The sequence below is a fragment of the Diuraphis noxia genome, unplaced genomic scaffold (genome assembly GCF_037042655.1).
Source record: "Diuraphis noxia isolate RWA-SAM2 unplaced genomic scaffold, SU_Dnox_SAM2 contig0001, whole genome shotgun sequence".
In the NCBI taxonomy this organism is placed as follows: domain Eukaryota; kingdom Metazoa; phylum Arthropoda; class Insecta; order Hemiptera; family Aphididae; genus Diuraphis; species Diuraphis noxia.
Window position 1 is genome coordinate 96,364,200 of NW_028301711.1, and position 27,967 is coordinate 96,392,166.

General features: G+C 26.0%; 1 protein-coding gene and 1 long non-coding RNA gene across 7 annotated transcripts; both read right to left on the reverse strand.

Moving 5' to 3' along the window:
• Nucleotides 1-3,295: 3,295 nt before the first annotated feature.
• LOC107168704 (uncharacterized) lies at nucleotides 3,296-13,778 on the reverse strand. The gene is made up of 8 exons (XM_089216044.1): nucleotides 13,350-13,778; nucleotides 8,640-9,970; nucleotides 8,279-8,533; nucleotides 7,445-7,570; nucleotides 7,188-7,386; nucleotides 6,860-7,083; nucleotides 5,165-5,398; nucleotides 3,296-4,572 (listed from the first exon to the last, which is right to left on the reverse strand). Exons 1-8 carry the CDS (start codon nucleotides 13,462-13,464, stop codon nucleotides 4,267-4,269), a joined length of 2,790 nt encoding a protein of 929 aa, XP_089072170.1. The 5' UTR covers nucleotides 13,465-13,778; the 3' UTR covers nucleotides 3,296-4,266.
• Nucleotides 13,779-15,845: 2,067 nt separating this feature from the next.
• On the reverse strand, nucleotides 15,846-27,688 carry LOC107168707 (uncharacterized). Of its 6 annotated transcripts, none has more exons than XR_016190098.1 (11): nucleotides 27,412-27,688; nucleotides 27,068-27,192; nucleotides 26,419-26,562; nucleotides 26,253-26,306; nucleotides 23,402-23,525; nucleotides 22,715-23,340; nucleotides 22,468-22,637; nucleotides 22,290-22,386; nucleotides 18,601-19,465; nucleotides 18,384-18,523; nucleotides 15,846-16,317 (listed from the first exon to the last, which is right to left on the reverse strand). It is a non-coding gene; the product is annotated as an uncharacterized LOC107168707 (long non-coding RNA). The 6 variants fall into 6 exon arrangements; XR_016190097.1 differs by having other exon boundaries at nucleotides 27,408-27,688; XR_016190100.1 differs by having other exon boundaries at nucleotides 18,601-18,650; nucleotides 19,306-19,465; nucleotides 27,068-27,686.
• Nucleotides 27,689-27,967: the final 279 nt, after the last annotated feature.

Consider the following 27,967-nt stretch of genomic DNA (forward strand, 5'->3'; position numbering starts at 1 on the left):
GTTTATCTCTTCGTTTTATTAGAATAAACTTTGAATTATATTATTAGGTATATTATACGATTGTACGCTGATTATTCAGTATATTTATAAATTTTATATTCGGTGTCAATTGTCCTATTATTGGGTGTCAAATGACTCATATTTTTTGAAAACATGTTAATGTAGATGTTATAAATTAACTATATTTATATTAATTATCAAATCCAAGTTTTGCGCGTTTTGGTTGCACACAAAATGATTGTGTAATGTCCTCAATAAATTTTTGTTTTTTAAAAATGTCTTTAATATGATGCGTGGCATTAAATTAACAATAGCTATAAAATATTCTCAGTAGGGGAAACGGCCCCTTTGCCCCCCCCCCCCACCCGTGGGCGCCATGGTTTGCGGGGTGGCGGGTGAAAACATTGTGATCGCACTCGTTTCGCCGCCACCGCTGCACTTCAGCTGCAGACGTACCGTTGGCGGTAAAGCGCAGTCGGACCTCCGATTTACCGCCATCACCGAGGCGATGGAGTTTTACCGACACCGCGTGGTCATAACCCGGTTACCAGTTACCGCGACACAGGTACAAATATAGCCAATAGCTGGTATATATATATATATATATATAATATATATAGGCACTAATTAATGGCCGGGAAAAAAATGAAAAACTATTCCGTCGGGTGCTCATCCTGTTACCCGAGTCGGCTGAACAATAATAACATAATATGATCGTAATTTATTTTGGTGAATCATCGTGAACACGCCACGTCGACACAATACATTTAAATGTAAAGTTAAAAACAAAGTTATTCGTTTCCAGAGGCTCCAAGTTTAGAAAATGTCACGGGGGGCTCACTTTTTTATAAACTCGTGCACAGTTTTACCTAAATAATTTAATTTTCCTTAAATACCTAGATTGTCAAACAATATAATATACAGAGTGTCCCGTGAGGATTTACCCGTTGAGATATCTTTCGAAATAGTGGTGATATCGAAATTCTGGTTTGGTAATAAAACTCACAGGGATAAGAACTACAATTGTTTCATATTTTAATGTTTTTGGAAAAAAGTTAAAAAAATATATTTTTATATTTAATTATTATTAATTTCCTGATTTTTAATATTTTTTTTAGTTTCGAGAAAAATTGGGAATTATTTAACACCATAATAATAAAATTATGTTATCAAACATGCGACCCCCCCACGCCGCGCTCATTCCCATACGGCCGGTCAAATGCTCTCTGTATTCCTATAGTTATAAATTTATAGTAATATTTTATTTCATCAAAACTAGAAAAAATATCAAACATCAGGAAATTGATGGAAATACAATTTTTAAACGTCAGTATTTTCAGAAAAATAAACACTACAAAATGGCTATCTTAAATTTTTTTGGAAATAATTAAATAAAAAATATATTTTGTATTTTACAAAAACATTAAAATGAAAAAACTGTAGTTCTTATCCCTGTGAATCTTATTATAAAACCAGAATTTTGATATCTCTATTATTTCGTGAGATATCGCAATGGGTAAATCCTCGCAGGACACCTTGTATATAGGATGATTCTTTTATCAAAAAAAGTATTTACTTTTTTCAAAATATTTTTTTTACATGGTTTCAAATTGTTAAAAAATCAACGTTTTTATTAAAAAATTAAATTTTTAAATATTTTGTATCCTTATCATTTTTTAAGTGTTCTACTATTTTGAATGACAACATAGAGTTTTAATTTCATGTTCCAAACCAGAATATTTTTCTAAGTATTTTGATTCATAAAAATCGAATTTAGGACGAATAGTTTATGAGTTATAAGTATTTAAAGTTTAGATTGGCAGAGTGGACTGGGTACGGGATTACCCCGCAAAATGTTTGTCCACTACTCCGCTTGTCTAAGTCAATACTTTTTTAAATAATGAGTGTTGTTTGATAAAAGAATTACCCTCTATGTATTTGTTGTTTTGTATGTTATAACATTTAAATAGCATTAGCAATTTAAATTTAAATCACAAAAAACCGGGAAAGTGGATATCGCTCTACTGTACAGTAGGTTACAAGTGGACAAGTGGGTTACTGTTATGGATGGAATTAAATTTGATAAATAAATATTATAGCATTGTTTCCAAAAAACGATTCTGAGCGGAGACGGTTTATTATAGATTATTATTACTTATTATTAATTGTTATTAAAATATTTAACTTTCCGTAGGACATTTTTTTTTTTTTTTTGTTAAAGGTATACAAACATATAAGAAATCTTAAATTAAATTTTCAAATCTTTGATTCAAAAAGAAAATTTTGTAATATACTAGCTAATATAGCAAATTCTACGCTCAACAGATCACGTTTAGCTCTGTTAGTTTTAAAATTATATTAAATTGACCTTTTAAATAATTTAAACAAAATATTATTGTTTAGACAACCTCATCAGCTATTAACTATAATTTAATTTTGAACCGAGTTAAGAGTATTCCAAAATTTTAAATTGTTTGTAGTTTGTACGTCTATTAATAAACTTAAAATAACTCGCTTAAAAATTAAAATGTAATTAAAGTAAATAAATAATAATCCTACCTTTAAAATTTGTAAGAGGACAATTATCTCTAATTTTTAAATTAACGGAGCTAAACGTAATATGCCGAGCATAAAATTTGCTATGATACAAACTTGTAAATTGTAAGACGGAAACACATGTAACAAATGTATGAGTTTATACAAACAGAAAAATGTTTATCATTCATGACATTTTTTAAAAAGAAAATGTAATTATAAATAATATGTTATTTTTTTATAGTGATTATTGTTCAAAATGTTCAAATGAAAACTCTTTTGTTGTAAATAAATGCAAAACAAAATTAGATTGTAGATGAGTACATGTTTAACTATAATTCTATTTTTACTCGATGAACACAAAATAATTGAATATAAAATTATGATGAAAATTCTTAATGAATAGCACACAAATTCATATTGTTTATGTAAAATTATAATCTATTTGTCAAATGATGTGTTTTTATAACAGTTATAACTTATAAGCAATACAGAACAGTTATATAATATTTAAAATTGAAAATTAATATCTCATACAATTGGTTTACACATTTAAAATTATGATACAATAATGCAGTATGACAAGTTGAAAGTTGATTTTTTTTTCTCAGTGGACATGTTTTGGTGCAAATAAAGAATATTGTCCATTATATTTTATAAGTGAAAGTACATTGAAAAAATTATTATAAACTTGAGATGTTCAATAAAAATAATAATGAAAGAAAATGTTAATGAATATACTAGGACAACAAAAAATAAATTATGCTTAGTTAATTTTATAATATATTATGGCTACTATAACCAATCAGCAACACATAATACAACAATTATTAAAGTTACAAAACAAAACTTAAGGATAATAATCAATATTGATAATTTACATTAACAATGGACAATTTGGAGAGATGCCCGTGAGAATCAAGCTATCTTTATAATTTTATAATATAGTTATATTAGTTTATCAACTGTAATCATAATACAAGCAATACAACAATGCCAACTTATAAATGTACAGTTTCTATCCTGTTATGTTCATATAGTTCAGAAAGTTATTTAAAGTACACAATATTTAAATTGTTGATAATAAGTTGGGAACTTAAAACAAGCAATTTAAAACACAACAAAATAAATGTAGATTAATTCAATAATATATAAAAATGTAGAAGTAATGACAAACTTATAATATCAAAAAAGTAATAGTATAGATGACAACAATCAGTCAAAATACATTAAATTATAATAATTATTATGCTATTCAGTATATTGTATTTATTTAAAAAAAAAAAATGTATTATAATATAAAGATAAAAAAATTAAAATAATAATATCTTAAATATTTAATGGAATGGTTACTTTAATATAATTATGTATTTAGCTAAGTATACCATACACAAATATTTTATGGTTTCATTATTCAAATAAAATCAGCTTAAGATCTAATTTATTTTATTGTTGCAACCTTTCATTAATTATTGTTATTATATTATAAACATAACATCACTCATTGTCAACTCTTATTAGTTATTTTATCAATGAGATCTAATTAGGAAAACAAATTATTAATTCAAAATAATAATAATAATAACTATAAACTTGTGAAACAATAAATGTATATAATAATAATTAAATAATAAAATTTAACATAAAAATACCAAAACATGTTTTACTCTTACATTCATGATATATGTTTGTATTTAAAAGAGCACAAAAAAAAAAAAAAAAAACCATTGTTTACTTGCCTCGGCTTACACCTTCATAGTTTTTGAGGACAAGATTATTCATCAAACGTTGCATAGAATTTCGCAATGTTCTTTTAGAACTTGGAGATTTTATAGAAGTTATCAGGGATGTCATTTTTGAAATTTCTGAACTATCCATCCGTTGAACGATTAAATCAACCAAACGACGTATAATAATCAAAAAAGGCAATTGACGAACATCATCTAGTTGTTTTGTTGCCCTTACAACTTTAGTAATACAGTTTATTGCCAAAGTCACATCAATATCATCTCCAAAAATACAAGACATTTTTGAGTTCTAAAGATAAAATATTAGTTAGTTTAATAAGAACAATATAAATATTAAACAAATGTATCACATTATACTAATATATAATTGTAAATTAGTCTCACAGTAAATTGAGTGATGTGCATAAAAATTAAGAGGACATAGCATCCGCGTGTGTTGTCTTCGTCTTACACACGTACTACAAAACAAATTTTAGTTCACTAGTTTCAATAGTGTGCTGTTGGTTTTGATATAGAGTGAATTGACCCATTATCAAACTTCTAGGTATTAGGTATTATCTGTGTTATCTTCTTATCTTATTGGTTTTTTTAAGATATTTTAATTTTTAAATGAGCTATGAATATGTAAAGTATACAATCCACTCTATTATCAAAACTAACAGCACACTATTGAAACTAGTGAACAAAAATTTGGTATGTAGTACTGTACTAATGTAAGACGGAGACAACACATGCGAGTGTGACGTCTTCCTAAAGCATAACCTAACCGGAAAATTAGCACGTTCCCAGGGTAAACTTTCCAAACTTGTTTAATAAGAGTAAAGGTGCATAAAAAAGTTTATAGATGTTATATAGACATTAAATAAACAAACAATGCTTACATTTACAGCTTCTAGAAAGTTGGACAGAATATGTTCTAAATAGGCCCATGCACCTCGGTTTTCGGAAGGATCAACTCGCATAGCAGTTTTCAAGTACACCACAATTCTCATGACAGAGTTCACCACACATTCCAATAAGAAAAATGATGCATCAAGAATGTTTGGAGGTTTTGCCGAACTTAAGTAATTTGCTATGAAACTTTCCATTTCATGCAATGTGAACTTTGGCATAAACTATAATAACATAAATACACATAATTAATTTAATATGTAATATTTGGGTGTAACTGGAAGGATGTATTAAATAAACTTTTGTTTTAATCAATATTTTACTAAGTCAAGTGGTTTGTTTTTTATGATTTTTTAAATTAACGTTTTTTTGAAGTAATTAATAGATTAAAAAGTGATATTTTTTAAAAATATTTATACTTTTTGAATTTAAAATGTTTTTTAAAATTAAATAAAATTTATTTGAGAAAAATAATGAGATTCCAATCAAAATTTTGTATAACCAGATTTACAAATTGGCTATTTTTAATTGTTTAAAAAAAAATACATCATATTTAAACATTTTTACTTTCGTTTTTAAAAACATATTATTGTATACATATCGTACAAAATAAAAAATAAGTTTTAAAAATGCGATTAGTTAGTGATAGAATTTATACACAAAATAAAATAAGCACTTTAGTTGTTGTTAAAATATGCTGAAATATAATGAAATAATGGTTAATTCTCCATCTTCTAAATTTTTTATTTAATCAAAAGGTTCAGCAATATATAGAAATCAGTAACATATCTACAAAGTTAGACTTAGTAAAAGAAACATACCAATGCATATAAATCATAGCCCTAGTGATTATAGAAAGTCTTGAACTTCTATATATTAATAAAGTTACATTAAATGGCTATTGAAAAAACTAAAAATATTTATCTTATTTTAAATACATAAGTATGAGATTACTAATTAGTAACCATGAAAATAAAATAAAATAAAATAAAACTCATCAGTGAGAACGGATTTTTATGTATAAATTGTGAAATATTCTTTTAATATTCTTTAACACTTATTCTATATTATGATTTTAGTGTTAAAATTTAAGCATAACTTTAGGAATACAAGAATAATAACTAAAAAAAATTTTTTAATAAATTAAATGTGTAAAAAAACTGTTACAAATCAAAAGAGCTAATTGAATAAACTCATTTCATTCCAAATTTAAAAAATGGAAACAATTTTCTACAGAATAAATAGATGCACTAATATTAATCTTATACAAGTGGTGTATTAAAATTTAAAACATTAATATATCCGTTTCGTTTATTTTATATTTTTTTTAGTGTCATTTTAGTTTTTAGTTCAAATAGTAGAAACATTTTTAAAGCATGTCATTGTATTTAAAATATTTTCTAATGTTTAAATATGAATTTTTATACAAAATAAAATCTTTATAGGTATTTTTTGTTAAATGAAATAGTGAGAAATTTTGCTTAAACTATACTTCATGGTCTCAAGAAAAGATGTAAAATCTTGTCCACTATTTATGAGGAAGAAAAACTATCCATATAATTTAAATATTATTTAGGTACAAATCAAATTTAGCTTTGATTGATTGTTTTTAATTTAGTTATTATATTTAATAATTATTTTAAGCCCAACAGCTAATATAGCAAATTGTTAAACAAAAAAATTACTGTTGCAAGGCCAAAAATAAATTCTTCTTGAGCTCTTTGAGATGATGATCTATTCAGATTAGAAAATGAAATATGATTCTGTGATTGAATGGTCATGATCAAATGTTCATCCATTCCATCTATTGTAATATATTCGGTTGTCCACAAAGATAAGAAATAAGAACGAGTCATTAAATGTAAGCTTGATAATTCTTGTTTGATATTTTCCAATAATTCTGCCTTAACTATGAAACATTTAAAAATTTATATTATACAAAAAATGTGGATTATTGAATTTTTAAATTAACATCTTGAAGATAACATTACATATAATAATATTCATACATACAATCATCATCTATATACGAAGCATATTGCAAAAGAGGCTGTATAGTAACAATCACATTTTCACATATTTGGACTCTTTCAATTGTAAAATTAGTAATGGCCCAACGTGCATCATCCAGTATTTTAGCCAATTGAATAAGTAGTCTATCCCAGATTTCCATGTAGGGAAGTGTCATTATATGACATTCATTCAGGACCATCTACAAAAATGATATGTTTAAAATAATTAATTTTTTACTACAAAGAAAGTATGCATACTTTAGTTAAAGTAACCAAATACAACATATGATCATAATTTGGTGAAGGGTTCAGAAGCGGTAATATAACATTTGCAAGAAATAATTGTGGTTTCATTACATGTAGATGTTTGGAAATTCCTAGAACCTGTTAGAACAATAATTACAACTTAAATATATTAGGTATTATTTTACTTTTAAATATATTATGTGGTATGCTCTATTTAGGATAAGAGTGAACTGTTCTGTAAAATGCCTGTAAACCTTTAATACCTAGGCAACAGTTATTCATTAATCAACTGTATTGACTAACAATTACCCTTTGAAGTCGGATGTGTTAAAAGGACTCTCTGGCCCACATTCAACATAAACATAATGCATCAACAATAATTGTTTTTTTAGCTTTTAAATAATTTTAGAAGTATCACCCATTACAAACCAATAAAGAACAATACTTTTAAGGGAATGACATATAAATTTATTTAAATGTTGTCTCAAAACAATCTATACAACATAAAAATTTAAAATTTTTTTAATTTTATTTTGAAAGTCAAATACAGTCAAATAATAATAAAATATAAAACCGATGTGTCATACTCTTAAAAATATTATACTCTATAAATTTGTAATAAGTGATAATATAGGAAAGTTACTCAAAAATCATAAAGATTAATTTTGGGTAAAAGCATTTTATCTATGATGTGCTTGGGTCTGAGAAAGAGAAACAAATATTGTATTGACATCCTCTAAATGGGTGACGATGCATCATAACAATTAGTTTTGGTCAGCTGAGTGACTGTCTCACTCTTATCCTGTATAGAGTATATTTTAGCTACATAAAATTAAATAGACATACCCATTGGCGAAGGTTATGCTTTTGGTCTCTTGATAAATTTAAATCAGGAGACAACCAGTTCATGTATTCTTGGTAAATGTAAGAAGGATCCATGTGTGCATGAATACTAATCAACCCATCGTGGCAACATGATCTCTTAAATTCAATTCCTTTGACTGGTAATCCACAAATACCGGTGACATATTGAGATATTAATAAATTCAACATTTTCCTTGGTTGTTGTATAATAAGCCAAACCAATGTGGACAGTAATTCCTGTAAATAGTAACATTTTATAAAATGATTGAAAAAAGAAATTGGGATTTAATATATTAAAGAAAAATATTTATACTTTGTTTTTCAATTATTTTGAAGGACTTACTTGTGAATCAATATTCTCATCAAACTCATTGCGTACAACATAAAGTAATAGCTCATCAAAATCATTTGATATATAAAATGTACAATCGGCATAGTGGATCATAACATGACTTAGAATACACAATGTATCTTCTAAATCCAAGTGTTTGAGTCCTTTAAATATTACATTTCCTACAGCTTCAGAAATCACACCTCCATTCTTATGATAAGCCATACTAACATCAATGATGGCTTTGAAGCAGTTGTAATCAACACAGTCTATGTAGTTGCCAATTACTTGAATAGCACGGTTATGAACAAAAACGTCTGGGTTTTCAATCATTTTTTTTACCCAAGCGTTGAGATGAAATTTGGAAGAACCTTCAACACGTTTAGCCATTGCATCAATGTCAGTGATATCAATATTACTAAAATCAATCTTTTCTATGGCTATATTGCGAAGAATTGGCCTGAAGTCCTTTAATAAGGATTCACTTATAGTTCCATCATCTATTAAACTACATAATTCAAAACAAAGATGTCCAACAGCTGCTTGTAGATTTGTATCTTCTTCAACAACTTCTACTTCATACCAAGCAATCCAAGTATCAATGCTAAAATTGCACATATCCATACACTTGTACATAATTACATCAAAACATTTTTTAAACAAAATATTTCCAGTATCTGTTGATGGAATAGGTGAACGTAATGATTTTAATGTATACAATGGATGCAGATTGTAGGTATCAGGAGCACTTCTATATTTAATCATCTCTATAAAGATGTTAAATATGCTTTTCACCCGAAATCCATTATATCTTGTTATTTCTTTTTGTTCATCTTCAAAATCAAGCCTCCTTATATCATGTGGTAAATAATCTTTGCCAAATACTTGCATGGCTTGATTGAAGTGGCTGACTACAGAACTTTCTGAATTAGATCTTATAGGTCCACGTTTAACAGATTTCATCAAAGAAATAACTAGATTTTCTGTATCAACTAACTGTGAAAGTCCATCCATAGCTTTTATTTTATTTAAATAAATATCAATTAAATCACTGCAAAAACTGTAAGGAGTATACATTATAATTTCGGATATAAATGGTTTTAAATTCAAGATTTTCACAAGTTTATAGTATAGATTATTTGAGAGGGTATTGCCATGTACATATTGTTTGAGGTTTAGCGATGCATTTTCTTTAACCCAACTACAATTTACCATCTCGGTGTTTAAGTATAAAATAAAATGTATTAGTCTTTGTCCATGTTCTGAGAATTTATAATTTGTTGATGTTATAATATCATCAATTAGAATTTGAATTTCTGATATATTAAGGTAGTCAAGTATACCTGAAAAAAAACAACAATAGGTAGCATATTAATAAATATTGAATGCTACATAGGTATTATGCAAGCACATACTATTTCTTTTTTTATGAAATTACAAAATATCATATTTAATTTTTAAAGAATTTTCTAAGAGTACAATGTTCCAGGGTATAATCTAAACTATGGCATACAAAAACTTGTTTAATATAATGCTAATGCATTCTCACTACAAAACATTCTAGATCAGACATCAGTTCTTATTGAAGCATTTTAATTTATGATTACCACTGCTTATTGGTGGGGAGATTTTGTATTGAAACAAAGGAGCGCAGTTGTTTAGAAGCATAAGATGTATGTATTGTTTCTCATAGCACAAGTATAGCTATATTTATTTTTCTTTAATTATCAATTCAATTTAAAAAAAGCGAGTAAGTGGATGTCATTCTATTGAAACTATGTAAAAAAATATTTTGAAAAAAGTTAATACTTTTTTAAATAATGAGTGTTTTTCGATAAAAAAATCACCCTGTATACAATTTATTATAAAGTAATAATAAAAGTCATAAACGACATTAAAATTAGAATATAAAGTATACTCTAGAAATTTTAAGTACTAACGAATAATTCATTAAATAACAACAATATAACTAAAATTGTTATTCTTGGTTATTTAATATAATTTAATTTCATCCAAATTTGAACTTTAAATAGCTATGATAAAAACTTTGTGCATATAATCTTTAGATTTTTTTTTTGTAGCACAATTAACTATTTATGTAGATCATTGTTTTAAATTTTCAATCCTTGACTATAAAAATTAAACGTTTTATAAATTTTTAACAACTAAAGAATTTGTGAATTTTCAATTAAATAAATGTTGTTAAAATTTGAATTTTAAATGGTTATAAAAAAAAAATGTTCCCATGTATTTTTTATATTTTCCTCGATATTTTCCAACTGCTGGTATATAAACTAATGGGGAACCTTGAGTTAAATTTTCAAGTTTTAACTTTTTGATAGATAGTTGAATATTTTTTATATTACACTCCAGCGTTCAAAGCTTCAAAATACTGGCTTTTACTTGGATGGCAAGTCCCCCTCTACAGCTAATGGGTATATCCTCACGGGACACCCTGTATTATGCATTTTGTGTTTATGATAAATAAGCATTATTTTAATAATACACATAATATACAAAATAAAATAAAGCTGCGTAATTAACTTCATGAATGTTTACAATGGGCTAGTCTTGATACTTGAATAGCTAACTGCATGTGTGCTAATGAATTATATACATTAATATATTGTCAGTTGTCGTTTATCATAAAACAGATCCATTGTCTTAATTTTATGATTCTCAACTAAATACATTTGTTTATAATAAAGTATAGTATGTTTATAATAATATACACACAACACATATGAAATTGAAATATATATATATGTATCAATTATTCTTAAATATTTTGATGTGTAATAATATTATATACTAGGTATTAGGTACTTTTTATTTATAATTAATAATTAGTATTATATTTTTTAATATTACCTACAATGACTGAAACTTTGATACCATAAACTATATAATCACACAATACTAGAGCTAGTATGAACACAGATTAGGTCATGGGTTACAGTACCAGTTTAAAATGTAATGATAGTGTGTAGACCTTATTAATCAATTAATAATCATAAATTGATAAATAATGTAAATCATATTTGTATAGAGCAAAAAATGTGATTCAAGTTTAAACAGATTATAAATCCTCATTTAATTATTTTGTATGACCTTTACTTCCAGAGACAGCTTTAGATACGGTCAATGAGTGCAGAAGCACAGGGGTACCTAAATCATAAGGCCGCGCGGGTGATGGCCTGTTGATATGTTTAAAAAGAGTGTGAAAGGCGCCGAAATAATACTTGCGCTGGGCGCTTAAAAAGCTAGAGCCGCCCCTGTTTATATACATTATCATAGATAAGTATCATTTCAAAATCAAATTTTGGAATCAGAATATTTCATAATTAAAATATACCCAATAATATGATAATTATAGTTAAGGTTTAAAAACAATGTTATTGTTTTTTGTTTAAAAGCAATAGAAATAAAATCTTTAGGTATATAGACTAAATGTATCTTATTAGAATGAAATTGAACCTTTGTCCTCTATAAATGCCTTTTTTATATTTCATGTTAAATTTTCTATTTATTACAATGTCTTGTACATTTTATTAAAGTACAAAATTATAAGTACAAGAGGAAAGTAATAGTGTAAAGACACTGAACTTTCCACATTGTGTTTAAAATAATATACTTAAAAAATAAATGACATTATTACTGATAGATGTGTATCAGTTGCTAACTTAATAAATATTTTTTAAACAATTATTGTTAGGCACCGAGCTCTAGCTCTGCAGTGCGTTTATTAGCATACATTCTCATACTAGATTAATAATGTTCAGTGTGTATGATTATAAGTGACAAAGCTAGTTAACAACTCCTTAAGATTAAGCGATTGTCATGTTACATATATTATATTTATGCACAGAGCTAAAAAATGATATAGGTACCTACTTTACTGCTAGAAAAAATACCAGTACATATTTTATTAACTATTGTTAACATATATTATTTAATATGTAATCTAAGTCCAAAAGGAATGGATAATTTATGGGCTGATGGCAGTTGATTCTATTTCTGAAATTGACTCTAAGGAATAATGGCTGTCATATAGTATGCGGTCTACCGGCAAATGCGTTCTACCAGCCACTGTAGGATGCGGTCTACCTGCGGTTTTTACCGGTTTTATTTTTAATAGATACACTTTAATCTTTTTCTATCTTTTAGATATACTTTATCTTAATTACATTATACACAGATAACAATACTTCAATATTTTGTAAAAGTATTGGCTCAATAGCTCAGTATGTCATTTATTGCGCGACACCATATTATATTTTATACACCCAATATGTTGGCAAAAGATTTTTATTCAATAATTAGTAGTGAAGACTAGGTAGACCGCATACAATACTCGTAAATCGCCGGTAGACCGCATACTATACTCGTAAATTCACCGGTAGACCGCATACTATATGACAGCCGGAATAATGAGATTAATAATGTGTTATCGATGGATATAATGCGAACGGAATTCATTTCAAAAACAGTTTGTTGGTTTTCGTACCTACTGATCATGCGTGCATTCATGTTAAAACAGAGATGGTCAACGGCAATAAAAGGGGGTTAGATTAATGTCGGCATCGCTCAAAGACTTTACCTCATGTACTTAACTACCAAGTATAGACATAATAATAATAATAATAATAATAATAATAATAATAATCATAGTAATAATAATAATAATAATAATAATAATAATAATAATAATATTATATGTACCAGACGGTAATTTCACATCAATGAGCTTATTTATATTGTCCAGTAGGCCGAAAATAAAACGAATGTCTTCGTTGGATTCCATATCTTCCGATGCTGGTAATTTATCGACTTCCATAACTCAAAAGCGTACGCAACTAGTGCGAGCTCACAAAAGTTGAAAGGCGCAAGGAAAAAATTAAACAAAAAATGGGACTCGCTATTGAGCAACACTCGAGAGAGACGCGACGAATGAAGTAAACACAACACTATAACAGTCGATTTGGTATTATGGCGCGTTCTGTTACAGTATTGTTATTATCATTTATCATTATCATTATTGCCTGCACTAGCGTCAATGGTCGATCGTTGTACAGTGAAAAGAGATGAAAGTAAAATGAGGCCTCACTATCGCGCATGCACAGTTTGTGGTTTACGAAAGATGAAATGACGCAGTAAATATTTTTTGCTTGTCATCGTCTGATATAATTTAGTACGACGATTGGACGATTGGGTCACCGCCGTCGTCTATCAGCTGCTAAAAAGAATCATAATATTTATTATCATTTATATCGGAAATATTGTGATATCGTGATACTACACTGCCGCCACCGCGGTATTAGCGGTATGTTCTATGGTATTAGACATTCACATTACTACATTAGTGTACATATTACCGCCAGAACTATGAAATTTCTTAGATATGAATTATAGACTATAGTCATATTAGTTCACGGTATTACAGAATTGCACTTAGGCAAAAAGAATCATGAATTATTATTAATTTTTTTTTATTGATAATTAGCCCGGTAACTATGGCTATTAGCTGTTTGTAGCCTTGTAGGACGTAGGAGCTCCGGGGGAAACGGTGGGTTTGAAACACGTAATGTGTGTGTAGCAAGGATTTGTTGCTAAAAACCCGGGTGGTCACCCATCCGGGAGTTAGCAACGCCGGCCAATATGTACACTCGGAGCGTTACCGCAGTTGAGCGTATGACTGCGCCAAACTAGGTCACCCTTAAATTATTATTAAAATCGATATAACTGGCCATTAGTGCGTCGGACACTGTCTATCAAATGAGTTATGGTCCGAACAGGACCTTCATAATATTATTATATTATAATGATAGGTTCGAATGTGTACCTATCTAGCATTCTAGCCGTCATAATATTTTACTTTTATGAGTTTTAACATAATTGTTGGAAAATTGCAGATAGAACTCGTTTTTCCAATATTAATAGTAATATAAATAATAATAATGTATAGATTATGAAAATATAATACGAAAAGCCACCACGACCCAACGTCAGACACAAAACGTATAAATGTATGAGTGTATTATTAGATACCTACAATAAATTGTTACCATCGGCCTGTGAAGTGAGGAGTATTATATAAACACTTACAGAGGCGTAATCCAGGAAGGAAGGTTTTAGGAGGCTAGTGTTTGTTAACCATTGACTGTTTATAATATCACTAAGTATTGTATGATAGTATTGTGATTAAAACAATTTTATTTACTAATAGGCAGTAGTACAACACTACTACACTAGTAACCACTGCAATAGGTCAGTAGGTTGAATTACTTTTTCCAAACATTTTGCATTTTACAATGTAATTGTGTGTAAAAAAATGTAATGGTACATTTTGAAATTTTTAAGCACTATTGAATAATATGTTAAAATTATAATAAAACAACTAAGATTAATATTCTTTGTTTAATTTTTTATCCAAATTTAAACTTCAAATGTCTATAGAAAAAAAACTGTTTATATAAATATATTGACATTTTTTGGTTACAGTATAGAATACTTATGGTTAACCTTGTTACATTTTCAATTCTTAGCTATAAAGATTGAATATTTTATAAATATTTAACTACAAGATAGTTTGCAAATTTTTAATTTTAAATTGAATTTCAAAAAAAAAAAAAAAATGTAATTTGACTTTGCAATATAGATATTTTTGTTAAAAGTTGACGACTTATGAAAAATCTTGTATCCAATATTCAAGTTTTAGAAATAAAAAGAAAATTTTTTTATGCATATTTAACTGATTTTCATTCATGATTTTGACAAAATTTTGCTAATTCTAAGTTCATAAAAAATTACTGCAGATTTGAATCAACTTTTTTTTTAATTTTCATTAACAAAAATTTACTAAGAACATTGAATTAAATTTTCAAGTTTTTTCTGAACAAAAATGTTGTATCCCACATTACTTAAAAAAAAAAAAAAATGTTAACTCAAAATTTTTTGATGTCTACAAATAGTTAAAAATGATTATTTTGATGATCATAGCAAATTTATTATTTTGACTATTCATTGTGCATTTTATAATGTTATTGTGATTAAATAATTTTATGAGGTATTATTCATATTGATTATACAATGTTAATTAAATTAACTTCAGTAAAAAATATTGCATTTGAGTATTTTTAATTGCAAAAATAATTTGGAAATGTTTGATATTTCGAAGAATTTTGTCAAAATTCTAACTTCAGACATCCATAACAAATATTTTTGATTTATGCTCGCCTTTATTTTACAAATCAATATACAAATCAATATATTATTTTTTATTATTTTTATGCTTATTATATCCAAAAATAAATACACATTTCAGATTCAATTATACATAATTCTATGTACATTAACTACATCATATAATGATTAATGACCATCAATGAGACATCTTGTAAGCTAATTAGTTATAACATGTGGTGATTGATCAATGTAAATCCCATCAAATATGTTTAATTCACAGCTTGAAATATCTCCATGGTCTAAGTGTTGGTATGAGTCATACATTTAAACAGTATGTACGATATGTTTTGCTTTTTCTTCACTCTTCACCAATGAAAAATTAGGAGTGTATCGGGGTGAAATGCATATCAGAAATAGAAGACCAAATTCCATAGATTTCAGCACATTTAAGATCCACAATCCAGAAATACTCCATGATTATTGTGACAAACAGACATTTCTGAAACTGGTATCCATTTGTCAAGACTTAGATCATAACATTCATTAGATTTCAAAGGTAGTCAGAAAAAAAGCCACGGGAAAAAATATCCACAGAAAAAAAAGCCATGGGAAAAGTAAGCCACAGAAAAAAAAGTCAAATTACAATAATTAAATATATAACAATTAAAATTAAAGTATTAAATTTGGTATCATTTAAAAATTGTTTACACATTATTGGTCAAATATATAAAAAATAATTATAATTAAATATATTAAAAAAATAAAATCTAAAGTATTATTCAACATTTTTAAACATTGGTCATATTGTATACATATATATATATAATTATTAAATATTAATACACAGGTTATATGTTGTTATTATATATTGTTAATATATAATATACATTGAATAAAAATAATATAATATTTTGTGGATATTATCTTGAAATCAATTGATTTATATATTATATTTATATTATTATTATTATATATTATATTATATATATTTAAATCTTACACCCTAGAAATGTATAAGTATAACGTATATACTTTGTACAGGGTGATTCTTTTTTAAATGCACATGTTACAGTTTGAACTACAATAATATGCTATCTTGAAATAAATTAATTTATGCATATTTTTAATTTAAATTTTTTGTTTAATAAAATCAATACATTAATTGCTGTTTAGAATCTAAATTTTTTTTATTACTATGAATAATAAATAATAACATATAACCTGTGTATTAATAATATTATATATATATATATATACAGTATGTCCCATAAGTCCCTTATCACCTTTAATATCTGCATGGGAAATAAATATATTTAAATGCGTTTTTTTTACAATACCAAGTATGGAATTCTGATTGAATGGCATAAAATTCAATTTTTTTTTTTTAATTCAAAAACAATTTTTTTATGCATTAAGAATTTAAAATTTGTAAAATAGCCATTTTGTTAAACATATTTTTTAAAACAATTCAAAAAAAAAAATATATATATACATATAAAAATTGGATAAAAGTTAGAGCAAGTTATGTTTTTGAATAATTACAATAATAGTTGTTACCTATCAAAACACGAATTACTCGATTTAATCAATCTCGATTGGAACGCTTTTTTATGTCAATCTATAAATATTTAACTATTAGTGGAGCTTTTAGGAATGATTAAAATTAAAATTCAGATAATATTTTTAACAATAAAAAAAATCAAACAAATTTATTACATAAAAACAAAAATTATGTAATACATTATTTTTTTTTATAAATGTTCAAAGTGAGCCTTCAATAAAAAAAGGGTCCGATAATCTGATATAATTAAAATACTTAAAAATAGGTAACCAGTTTTGCTGTTCAGCAAACGATAAGACAGGACTATTTTTATTTCTATTCAAATCAAAACTTTAATTAGGTATGTAAAAGTATTGTCATGCTGAAATAGATATTTTATTATTGAAATGTGAAACAATTAATATTTTTGTTATAATTATTCAAAAACATAACTTGCTCTAACTTGGTCAATTTTTATTCAATTTATATATATATATATTTTTTTTGAACTGTTTTAAAAAATATGTTTAACAAAATGGCTATCCTACAAATTTTAAATTCTTAAATGCATAAAATTTTTTATTGAATTTTTGAATTAAAAAAAAAATTGAATTTTATGCCATTCAATCAGAATTTCCATACTTAGTATTGTAAAAAAAACTGTGTTTAAATATATTGATTTCCCGTGGAGATATTAAGGGTAATACGGGACTTATGGGACATACTTAATATATATACAATATGACCAATAATGTGTAAACATTTTTTAAATAATACCTAATTTAACACTTTAATTTTAATTGTTATATATTTAATTATTGTAATTTGACTTTTTTTCCGTGGCTTATTTTTCTGTGGATTATTTTTCCCTGGATTTTTTTCTTGGCTTTTTTTTCATACATTCGTTTCAACATACATATATATATATATATATATATATATATATTATTAGCACATCCAATCTAAACAATTTAATTAAATGAAATGTAATACAATTTAAAATAAATAAATAAATAAATATAATTATTTACCGCATATGACTGATGATTGAGTACATCAACACCCAAAATCTTTTTGAAATTGACATACTTGATACCATTTGCCATTTTTGTATACTGACATCAAATACTTCAACACTATTTAAAGCTCTAATGCCATTATTTCAGCCAACCTAAAATAAAAAATAATTAAGTTCATAATATATTACACTAAGTTATAAAGTAGGTATTAAATATTAATATAACTTACTCCATGTATATGTTACGGGCAATGTGAACCACAATGTTTTTTTTTAGCAACTAATAATATTGACCGAATAAATAATAATTAATTATATTCATGTATCATATTAATATTACTATTACAAATATTTTGATGAAATAACAAAAAAAATATCAAATATTATCATTTTATTTAGGTTAGTCGAAAATATAAATGATTGTTCATAATATATTATTGACTGATTTTATCAAGACAGCTATTAATTTTATCATTCCGATATGGCCATATCCATATAGAAAATTTATGATTCTTAAATAGGTTACGATAGCAAACGATAGTACGACAGCAAACAAAAACAAGTTTTTACAGCGTGTTTCAAAAATTTCGTAGTTTATTGTGAAATTTCATTTCATTGAATGTATTATAAATTACTTAAATTATTTAACAATTATTATTATTTTTATAATTGTTTTAAAATATTCATTATATGATAAGATTTAATAAAATTAATAATAGTATTAAACTTTTAAATACTATAAACTATTACAAAAAAAAAAAAAAAAAAACAATGTGGTTTATTCATTCAGTCAATATTATTAGTTAGTAAAAAAAACATTGTGGTTCACATTGCCCGGGTAGGACCACATTGACCGGGCAATATATACATTGCCCGTAACATATACAAATTATCTAATACACCAACTCCTAGTATATTATCAGATTGATTCACACCTCCCAAAGAAAACACAAATTGATCCTTTATTATGCTAAAACATGCCATCTCATGATAATTTATCTCTGGTCTATTTTTCTGTATTTCGTTTGCAGGATCATATTAACATTCTATTGTACACTTTGCCGATTTATATGAGAAGTTGAACATTAATATAACCTGAAAAAATTAATTGTGAAGATTAATGTTAGATTAATCAAAACAGAATCAAACTTTTTGTAAATCACCAAACCATCTTGGATTACACCAAATTTTCATTGGAATGGTGATTTGACAATTAAAACATATTGTTTCAAATACAAAATCTCTATCAAAAACATTATAATAACAATAATTAATACATAAAAACAATTAATATTTAAGACCATTGTTGGTTCTATCTATTTTTACTATAATATTTATTTTTGTAACCACCCCATTTTTAATAGTTTCAATATTTCGATATCATTCTGTACATCATAGAATTTATATTTTATATTTTTAAGACTTTTTAAAAGGTTATTATTTTAAATTTAGCAATTTAATTTAGGAGTAATGAATGCATAATGATTCATTTGATTATGTGTTTATCTTATTTGTTTCTGTCATCAATTTTTGGGACAGTATTAATGTTTCGATTTTCTACTTCGCTGAATTTTTTGATAGGAAAGTGACAAAACACAAAACTAGTTTTTGAAAAATCTATTTAACTTTTTTGTGTGACTTAAAAAAAAAATTCCGTAAATACATGCAATTTTCACTGTATTTTGTTTGTTTTTTTAAAAATATTTTTGAGTACTATTTAAATTAATTAATACAATACACGAATAAGAAAATTTCGATTTTTATTAGTTTTAGTTTATTATTGATATATTTTGAAAAATTCATTAAAACATTGAAAATTCGGAAATCATTTAAAATTAAAAAATTATAAAATTGTATAGCTTAGGATTAAAAATTTAAATCAGGAACCTTCATATTTCATAAATAATTCATATTGTAACCAAAAAATCCAAAATATTATTCGAGGGTATTTGAATCTTTTAAGGTATACTATTATATTGTAAATAAACAAAACATTTTCAAATGCTATTTTTTTGATAAAATTAATTTTACCTACTCTAGTATTAATGCCAAATAGTATATATTTTTTTTCATCAGATAATTATTTATAAATTGCATCCATAAAAAATTTAAATTTTTTGTTCATTTATGAGTATTTAAGAATAGTCAATTACACTATCTTCAAAGGCTCAAACCACCACTATATAGTATATTTATTTATTTAATTATATAAAAAGCAAGGAAGTGGATGTCGCTCTGCTGTACAGTAGGTTACTAGTGGGTTTATGTAATGGATGACATTAAACTTGAATTCAATGATATAATATCATTGTATACGAAAAACAATTCTAAGCAGAGACGGTTTGTCAGTCTAGGATATGTTATATCAGCGGTTCTCAAACTTTTTTGTTCGCGGAGTCCTTATATTCCTAAAAAAATTACAGAGCCCCAAAAATTAGAAATGTCTATGAGACAACAACAATTCATAAAAAATGATGTCAATTGTAAATTATTTGCTTTTTATTTTTATTTTCTATCAAATACGAATATATACAAATTATTGAATTAACATTAATAATTTAAATTTAATTAATACAGATATTCTCAAGGAGCCACGGAGCCCCTAGGCTATTCTCGCAGAGCCCTAGGGCTCCGCGGAGCACAGTTTGAGAGCTGCTGTGCTATATTATATTAATTATATTGTTATTATTTGAAAAAAAAAAAGTTAGGTACCTATAATTCCAAATTAATCAAATCAGATTCATTATGTACCCACTCAGTCATTCATATTTCATACTATATACAATTTATTATAAAGTATTAATAGAAGATATTAACAACATTAATAAAAATAATATATTAAATTAGGATATAAAAAGTATACTCTAGACATTTTAAGTACCCATGAATAATATTTTTAGATATCAACAATGTAATTAAAATTGTTATTTTTGGTTATTTATTACGTAATTTCATCAAAATTTGAACTTAAAATAACTATGAAAATAACTTTGAGTGTATAGTCTTTAGATTTTTTTTTGTAGCAGAATTAACTATTTATCCAGGAGCCTTGTTTTAAATTTTCCATCCTTAGGTATAAAAGTTAAATGTTTTATAAATCTTTAACAACTAAAGAATTTGTGTATTTTCAATTAAATAAATTTTGTCAAAATTTGAACTTTAAATAGTTGTTAAAAAACAAAACATACCTATATTGTATTTTTAATATTTTACAATTGCTATTTATCAACTAATGGGGAACCTTGAGTTAAATTTCCAAGTTTTTTGAACATTTATAAAAAAAAACTAAAAGGATTGAACATTTCAAATGTCTATAAATATCTTAAAAATTGTCAAAATATTTTAAAATGTTATCAAATATAGAAAATGTCAGTAAGAATATACAGTGGAAATTCCATGTGTCTACGATAATTTGTTTTAGAGTTACAAAAATATCTATAATCGATTTTCTCAAAAATTAATTTTGCAAAAAAATTTTTGTTTTTCCTCAATTTTTTTTGTTAGTTTTTGCAGGTGCTTTTGAAAACTAGTGAGAATTTCAAAATTTGACCAACTAGATTCACTTGCAACCGAAAAGCTATTGAAGTTGAAAATCGAAACACTATTTTGGCAACTTATCATGTATGTAAAAAAAACATCATTTTAAAATCAATACATTCATCACTCCGCTCAGAATTTAAAAAATATCCAAATGGCCAATTTTACAAAATTATGTTAGGATACAGTGAAACATAAATTTGAAACATATTCAATAAATTCACAAATGCCCAAAGAATAAAAAATAGTTAGAGCTAAGTAATTATTAAAATTAATAAGACGTACATCATTTGATGAAGTGGGTGATTATGTAATATGTGTGTCCTATATTATATCAAATGTGTAATATTTTAGCAATTTGTTTTAGTTGTAGTTTGCTTACTTTTATTTCAAATCTAACAGCAAGGTCATAACAGGAGATAATCTTAACCACATCTTCAGAAAATAAAAATAGGAAATCATCACTTTTGACACCATCTCTGAAAATAATCGTTATAAATATATTTAATTTATTACAGAAAAATATAGAAAACTAAATTTTTATATTATACAAAAACTACTTTTTTATTAAAGCTTCAGAACTTGAGAACTATTCTGAACTATTATGAAAGTCAGCAAGCACTTTGATACCAAGATAATTTGATGTATCCAGTTGTTTTTGTAAGAACTCATCATCACATGAATCATGAACAAAATCTTACTAAAAGAAGTTTGCAGCTAGTAACAATACCTTGAGAAATCAACAATAATACATTCAAAACAATTTTATATTAGTCTTTGACAAATAAAATATTCAATTATACTTACATTTTTTCTTTTGAGGCATTAATGTCTCCAGTATAGATGTTATCTACTAATAGTTGTAAAACGGAATCTCTAATTTTCTAATACTAATAAAATCGCTATTGCTCTCATTAAAATAATTAAAAAACATTGTTTGGAAATATGCACTAGCTGCCATTAAAATATTTTCAAGATCAAATGTTATAAATCCATCATCTGTTTTGAATGTAATATCACATACAACTGTTGTGATATAGATGTGGAACACGGTTGATAAGTAGGCAAATCAAATGAACAACTCAAGGAGTCAAGGTTTTAAATTTAATTATTAATCGTGGTTTATTTAACTCAGTTAGTATTTAACACTTTTAAACACTCAGAGTAACGTTTTCAACTTAAGACAATTATTTTAGTATCTAGTAGTATTTTAGTCAACTAGTCGTAAAAAAAAAAATAGTGTTTGTGATTGCTCGTAGAGTGCCTTTATATAATAGACACCAGCCGGATCTTATTGTGTTTACAACGTCTCTTTTTAGGCATTCATCCTAATACTTCAATATTTTTAGAAATCAACTTTTCCTTGTAATACTTATTAATTAGTGATTAAGATACTGCCTCACATACTCGATGCAGCTATCTCAACACAACTTCTAAAAACGAAAATGTATTAATACTATTTATTTTTAATGAAGCTATTTACTTTCAATATACTTGCATGTAGATAGTAAGTCTTGTAGTATTTTAACAGGGTAAGAGTTATTTTTTTTGAATTTCACAACTTGCTTTGAATCACTTTCATATATGATGAAATCTTTGAGTCTTTGATTCTTGTACCCTTAAAAACAAATCAAATGATGTACTTAAGAAAATTAATATTTAAATAATTTTTATTACTTTTATCAATGTTCAATATGTAGTTAATTGCCATTTTACAGCATATTATTTAAAGAGTAAATAAAAAATATAATAGATTCTATATTAGAATATAATTTTTTTAAATACACTTTGTGTTTTAATTTTAATTTTAGTAATTCCAAAAAAGTGGTTTTCTTATGGAAGTTTTGAATTTTGATGTTATAAATCATAGCAAATATTCTTGGCATGGGCCTATATGCACATCAAAAGTTACGTCTTGATTCACACTAATATGTATTTTATTTAAACTTGTATATTTCATTCATGATTTTATAAATTTCTTATTGTGGCTGCCTAGAGTTAGTATTGAAAGATTTTATCTTGGGGCAGCTGTTTAGTTTTTCAGAAAGGTTTTTTTTGAACCTTTTAAGGGTTTTTTGGAGGAAAAAACATAAGGAAAAATGTTTCATTCATTTTATAGAACTTAATTTTAGGAATAAAATATTGTATATGCCCTTATTGAAAGTGCCTAGCCTTTTTGCATGAAAAGTACCTATTGTTTTTAAAATATGATGATTCAATACCACAGTCCACAATACATGCATTATAAATTATAATATATTGTATACATGATTACATGAATGTGTAGGTTTAGATATCAAATTGTCGGTGATATACGATTGCGTACGATTTCTATACCTAGGCCTCAAAAACATTATGACTGCGTACAAAAATGAGTGCAACGTTGTCAACATGTACTATTAAATTAAATTAAAAATAATAATAATATAATTAAAAAAAAAAATCACTATTATAATATAATAGTCAATTTAAGACAATATAAAATATTTAGGTATATAAAATACAATAATAATACACATAAGCTATAAATTAAAATTAAATTAAACGTTTGTATCGATAACCAGTTCCTGATAAAAAAAATTAATTTAATTTAAAATAATACAAAATACAAATTATAAGTTATAAATTAAAACCTTTGTATCGATAACCAGTCCCTGATAAAAAATTTAATATATTACCATCTATTTTAAATTGGTCGTATAGTTTTATTACACGGTTAATTTTTTGCATATATTTAGATAGAATAGCTTTGGATATATTTTTTTTTTATAGTGGATATTTTTATATTTGTTTCAGCCTGCATTTCTTTCAATGCCTCAAGCACAAAGTATATTGGTGGATGTGAGTTATCGAATTGAGCATTAAAAGTTCTGTGGAAACTCTCTGGACCATTTTTGTTCTGACATTAAAATACGTAAAAATTATGGAATTAATAATAATTTAAATATTTTATGACACTTTATTTTTATGTATCAGAACATAATTAAAGTTATATTGTACAAGAATACTTCCAAATTTTTCTTATAGTTTATAAAAATATGATACCTTTTATTTATTGAAGGTTCTTCGGCTCATATATTAGTTGGAAATATACAATTTGGATGTATATAATTATTTAATACATAGTCTGGAAATAATAGTCTCGGTAACGTTTATGAAACTGTATCAAATATAAACAATTGTTTCCTAAAAGTTATATTACAAATTTTCACGATTTTGAACAACGGCAACGCTGCACTAAGTATTGGTAGGTAGAATGTACGCAATCGTAATAATGAAAAAGGTCCATACACAATCGTAACACACCCCAAATTGTTAATGATTTTTCACTTTTCTACCTATTTGTTTAGCACAATTTATGTTACATTTCTTTAATGAAAATTATTACTAAGCTTGATTGCAGTTTACATAAAAAATTTTTTTGAAAAAACTATCATATCACAATTATTGTAATCAACTTATGATAAATTTATAAATTTAAGATATAATGGCATATTAAGTTCAGGTTCTAAAAGTAGTTTCGAAATAATTGTTGAAGCTGAAATAGTTCTGTTGAACTTAACCAATAATTTAACAGTTCTCAATGTTCCTGATTTAAATAAAAAAGTATTGTACAAATGCACAAATAAATCGGTCTTGATCATAATACGAGTATATTCAACAAGTTGGATTTTAACTATAGTATTTTAGAAAGATTTTATAAAATAGTTTTAATTAGGTACTCTTTTAATAAATATATATCTAAGCATTATACTTGAATCATTTAGTAACATTTACTCTGAATCAATAAATGTAACCATCAAACAATATAAACTGACTTAACTTATTTTGTTTTCAATTCAAAACGTTTAATATTTTTAATTATGTTTAACACTTCTGTATATTTTAAAATTAATAACTTAAGTACTAAAAAATAAAGGTATGTCCACAGATATCTAAGATTATGTTTTTAAAAATTGTTTATAATAAATAATACCTATTCACCTTCACTGACTTACTAGAACTCGGTGAATTGTATTTCGTATCATAATTATCTTAGGTAGAAGAGGGTATTTTATTATTTTTAGCAAAACTTAATCACTGATGGTTCAAATCAATAATACAAAACTAAAAAACAGTTCAACAATGAATTTAATAGAAAACTAATTAAAATCAATTATATTCATATAGGTAATTTAAAATAGGCTCACAAAAAATATCTATCCTATATTCAATCTTTCACTTTGTACAGTACAAGTACAAGAAAATACTCGATAGGTAGGTACTCTACTTATCAAAAAGTAATAAGATACATTTAACACAAATCCTAAAATTTAATAAATAAACGACAGAAGTCGGTACCTACCTACGTTACATTTTTTTTACCAATTAAAACTGCTTCCGCACAATCCGTGCTCAACTGTAACACAAATTTACACAACTAAATCAGGCACATAACAATACATTTATCTAATAACTAAATCAATAAAACCAAAGAATTAAAACGAGGTAATAAAGTATTTATACTATACCTATTTAAGCATTAAGCTTATTTATTCTTCTTTCCGTTGGTCAGTTGGCCACTAGCCAGTATTCAGTAATAATTTTGTTGATTGACGACCACTTATCACTTAAATTGATAACATCAGTAAACATTGCCGAACTCGCGGACCTGACTGCATAATGTATTATTAATGTGGCGACCAGCTATTAACTTTATATTATTTTATTTAAAATAAAAAATAAAATATTTGAATGTATACAGTAATACGCGGAATTTCTGAATGTCATAATAATAAAATCTATTTTCTGTGCGTAGAATCGAGGATCGACAGTCTGATATCTCAAAGATATGGTCATCTATATTCTATAGTCATCTCTATATCCTTATTACTCTATGTTTTTGGTCTCCTTATTCTAATCTTCATGACGCAATGTACACGTCTGTTGTCCTTGCTAGTTTCCATCGACAAGTATAAATGTTTACAATCGTCTAATTTACTGCCGCTTTGGCGATACCGCAAAGACAACAGAATTTTACCTCCACCGCTGCAGTGTAATACGTAAAAACGAAAACCATTTCAGTAAACGTATTTTTTTTCGTCGGATTAAGAAGTTTTCATTTTACATTTTTATTTATTTCTTTTTTGTTGGGGGGGGGGGGAGGGGCTTTTTACGTACTTTTTGCTCCAACGTGGCCAGGAAATACCGATTCCGTTATCGTACTATCGGCTAAAGAACGACATTCAGGAATCAATCGGTCAATGTTAGATTCTTAAACGTATATCAGTGAATTTGTTTGGCATCTAAAACATAAAAAAAAAATATCTGTTTGTTTACAAGCGACATTAATTAACTGAACTTTTGTAATATATTGTGGTGCCGAGGTGGCGGTCGCTGTAAGATGCAGTTGAACACAATTTACCGCCTCCATGGCGGCTCTGCCAAACAATATAATTTTACCTCCGCCGTTGCAGTAGCTTTGAAAAACAATGGAAAGTACATCAAAATTATCACTTACTTACGTCATCGTCTGTAGAATCTCAAAATAAATTATACATAATCATATACAAGTGGTACTTGTATGGTACCATCCTAATGGCTAATATGTACATTGTACATAATATTTGATAAAATGTACAAATGTATTAAATACTATTAACTTTAAGACTTGAGAGGATGATATACATGTGTTGTCTCCGTTTTACAAGTGCATAACATGGCAAATTTCGATTGGTTTTAGCTCCGTTACTCGTTAGTTTAAAAATTAATGTGAATTGGCTATTGACCTCTAAATTTAAAAGTAAGAACATTATCATTTATCTGTGTTAGTAAGTTGGGTTTTTACGATAGTTTAATTTTTAGTAAATTATGCGTGATGGTAGGAAAAAGTCTCGGGGAAAAAATTCTGTTTTATTAAAATAAAAGATAGTAATTATGTACCTAATTATAAAATAGCTAATAAATTCAAAATATGTATAAAAAAAATAATAAATAATAAAATAATTGTAAAAAAATATGTCATTGAATCGTAGCGCGTAGTCAATATTATTAAAAAATAATATATACCTATTATATCTA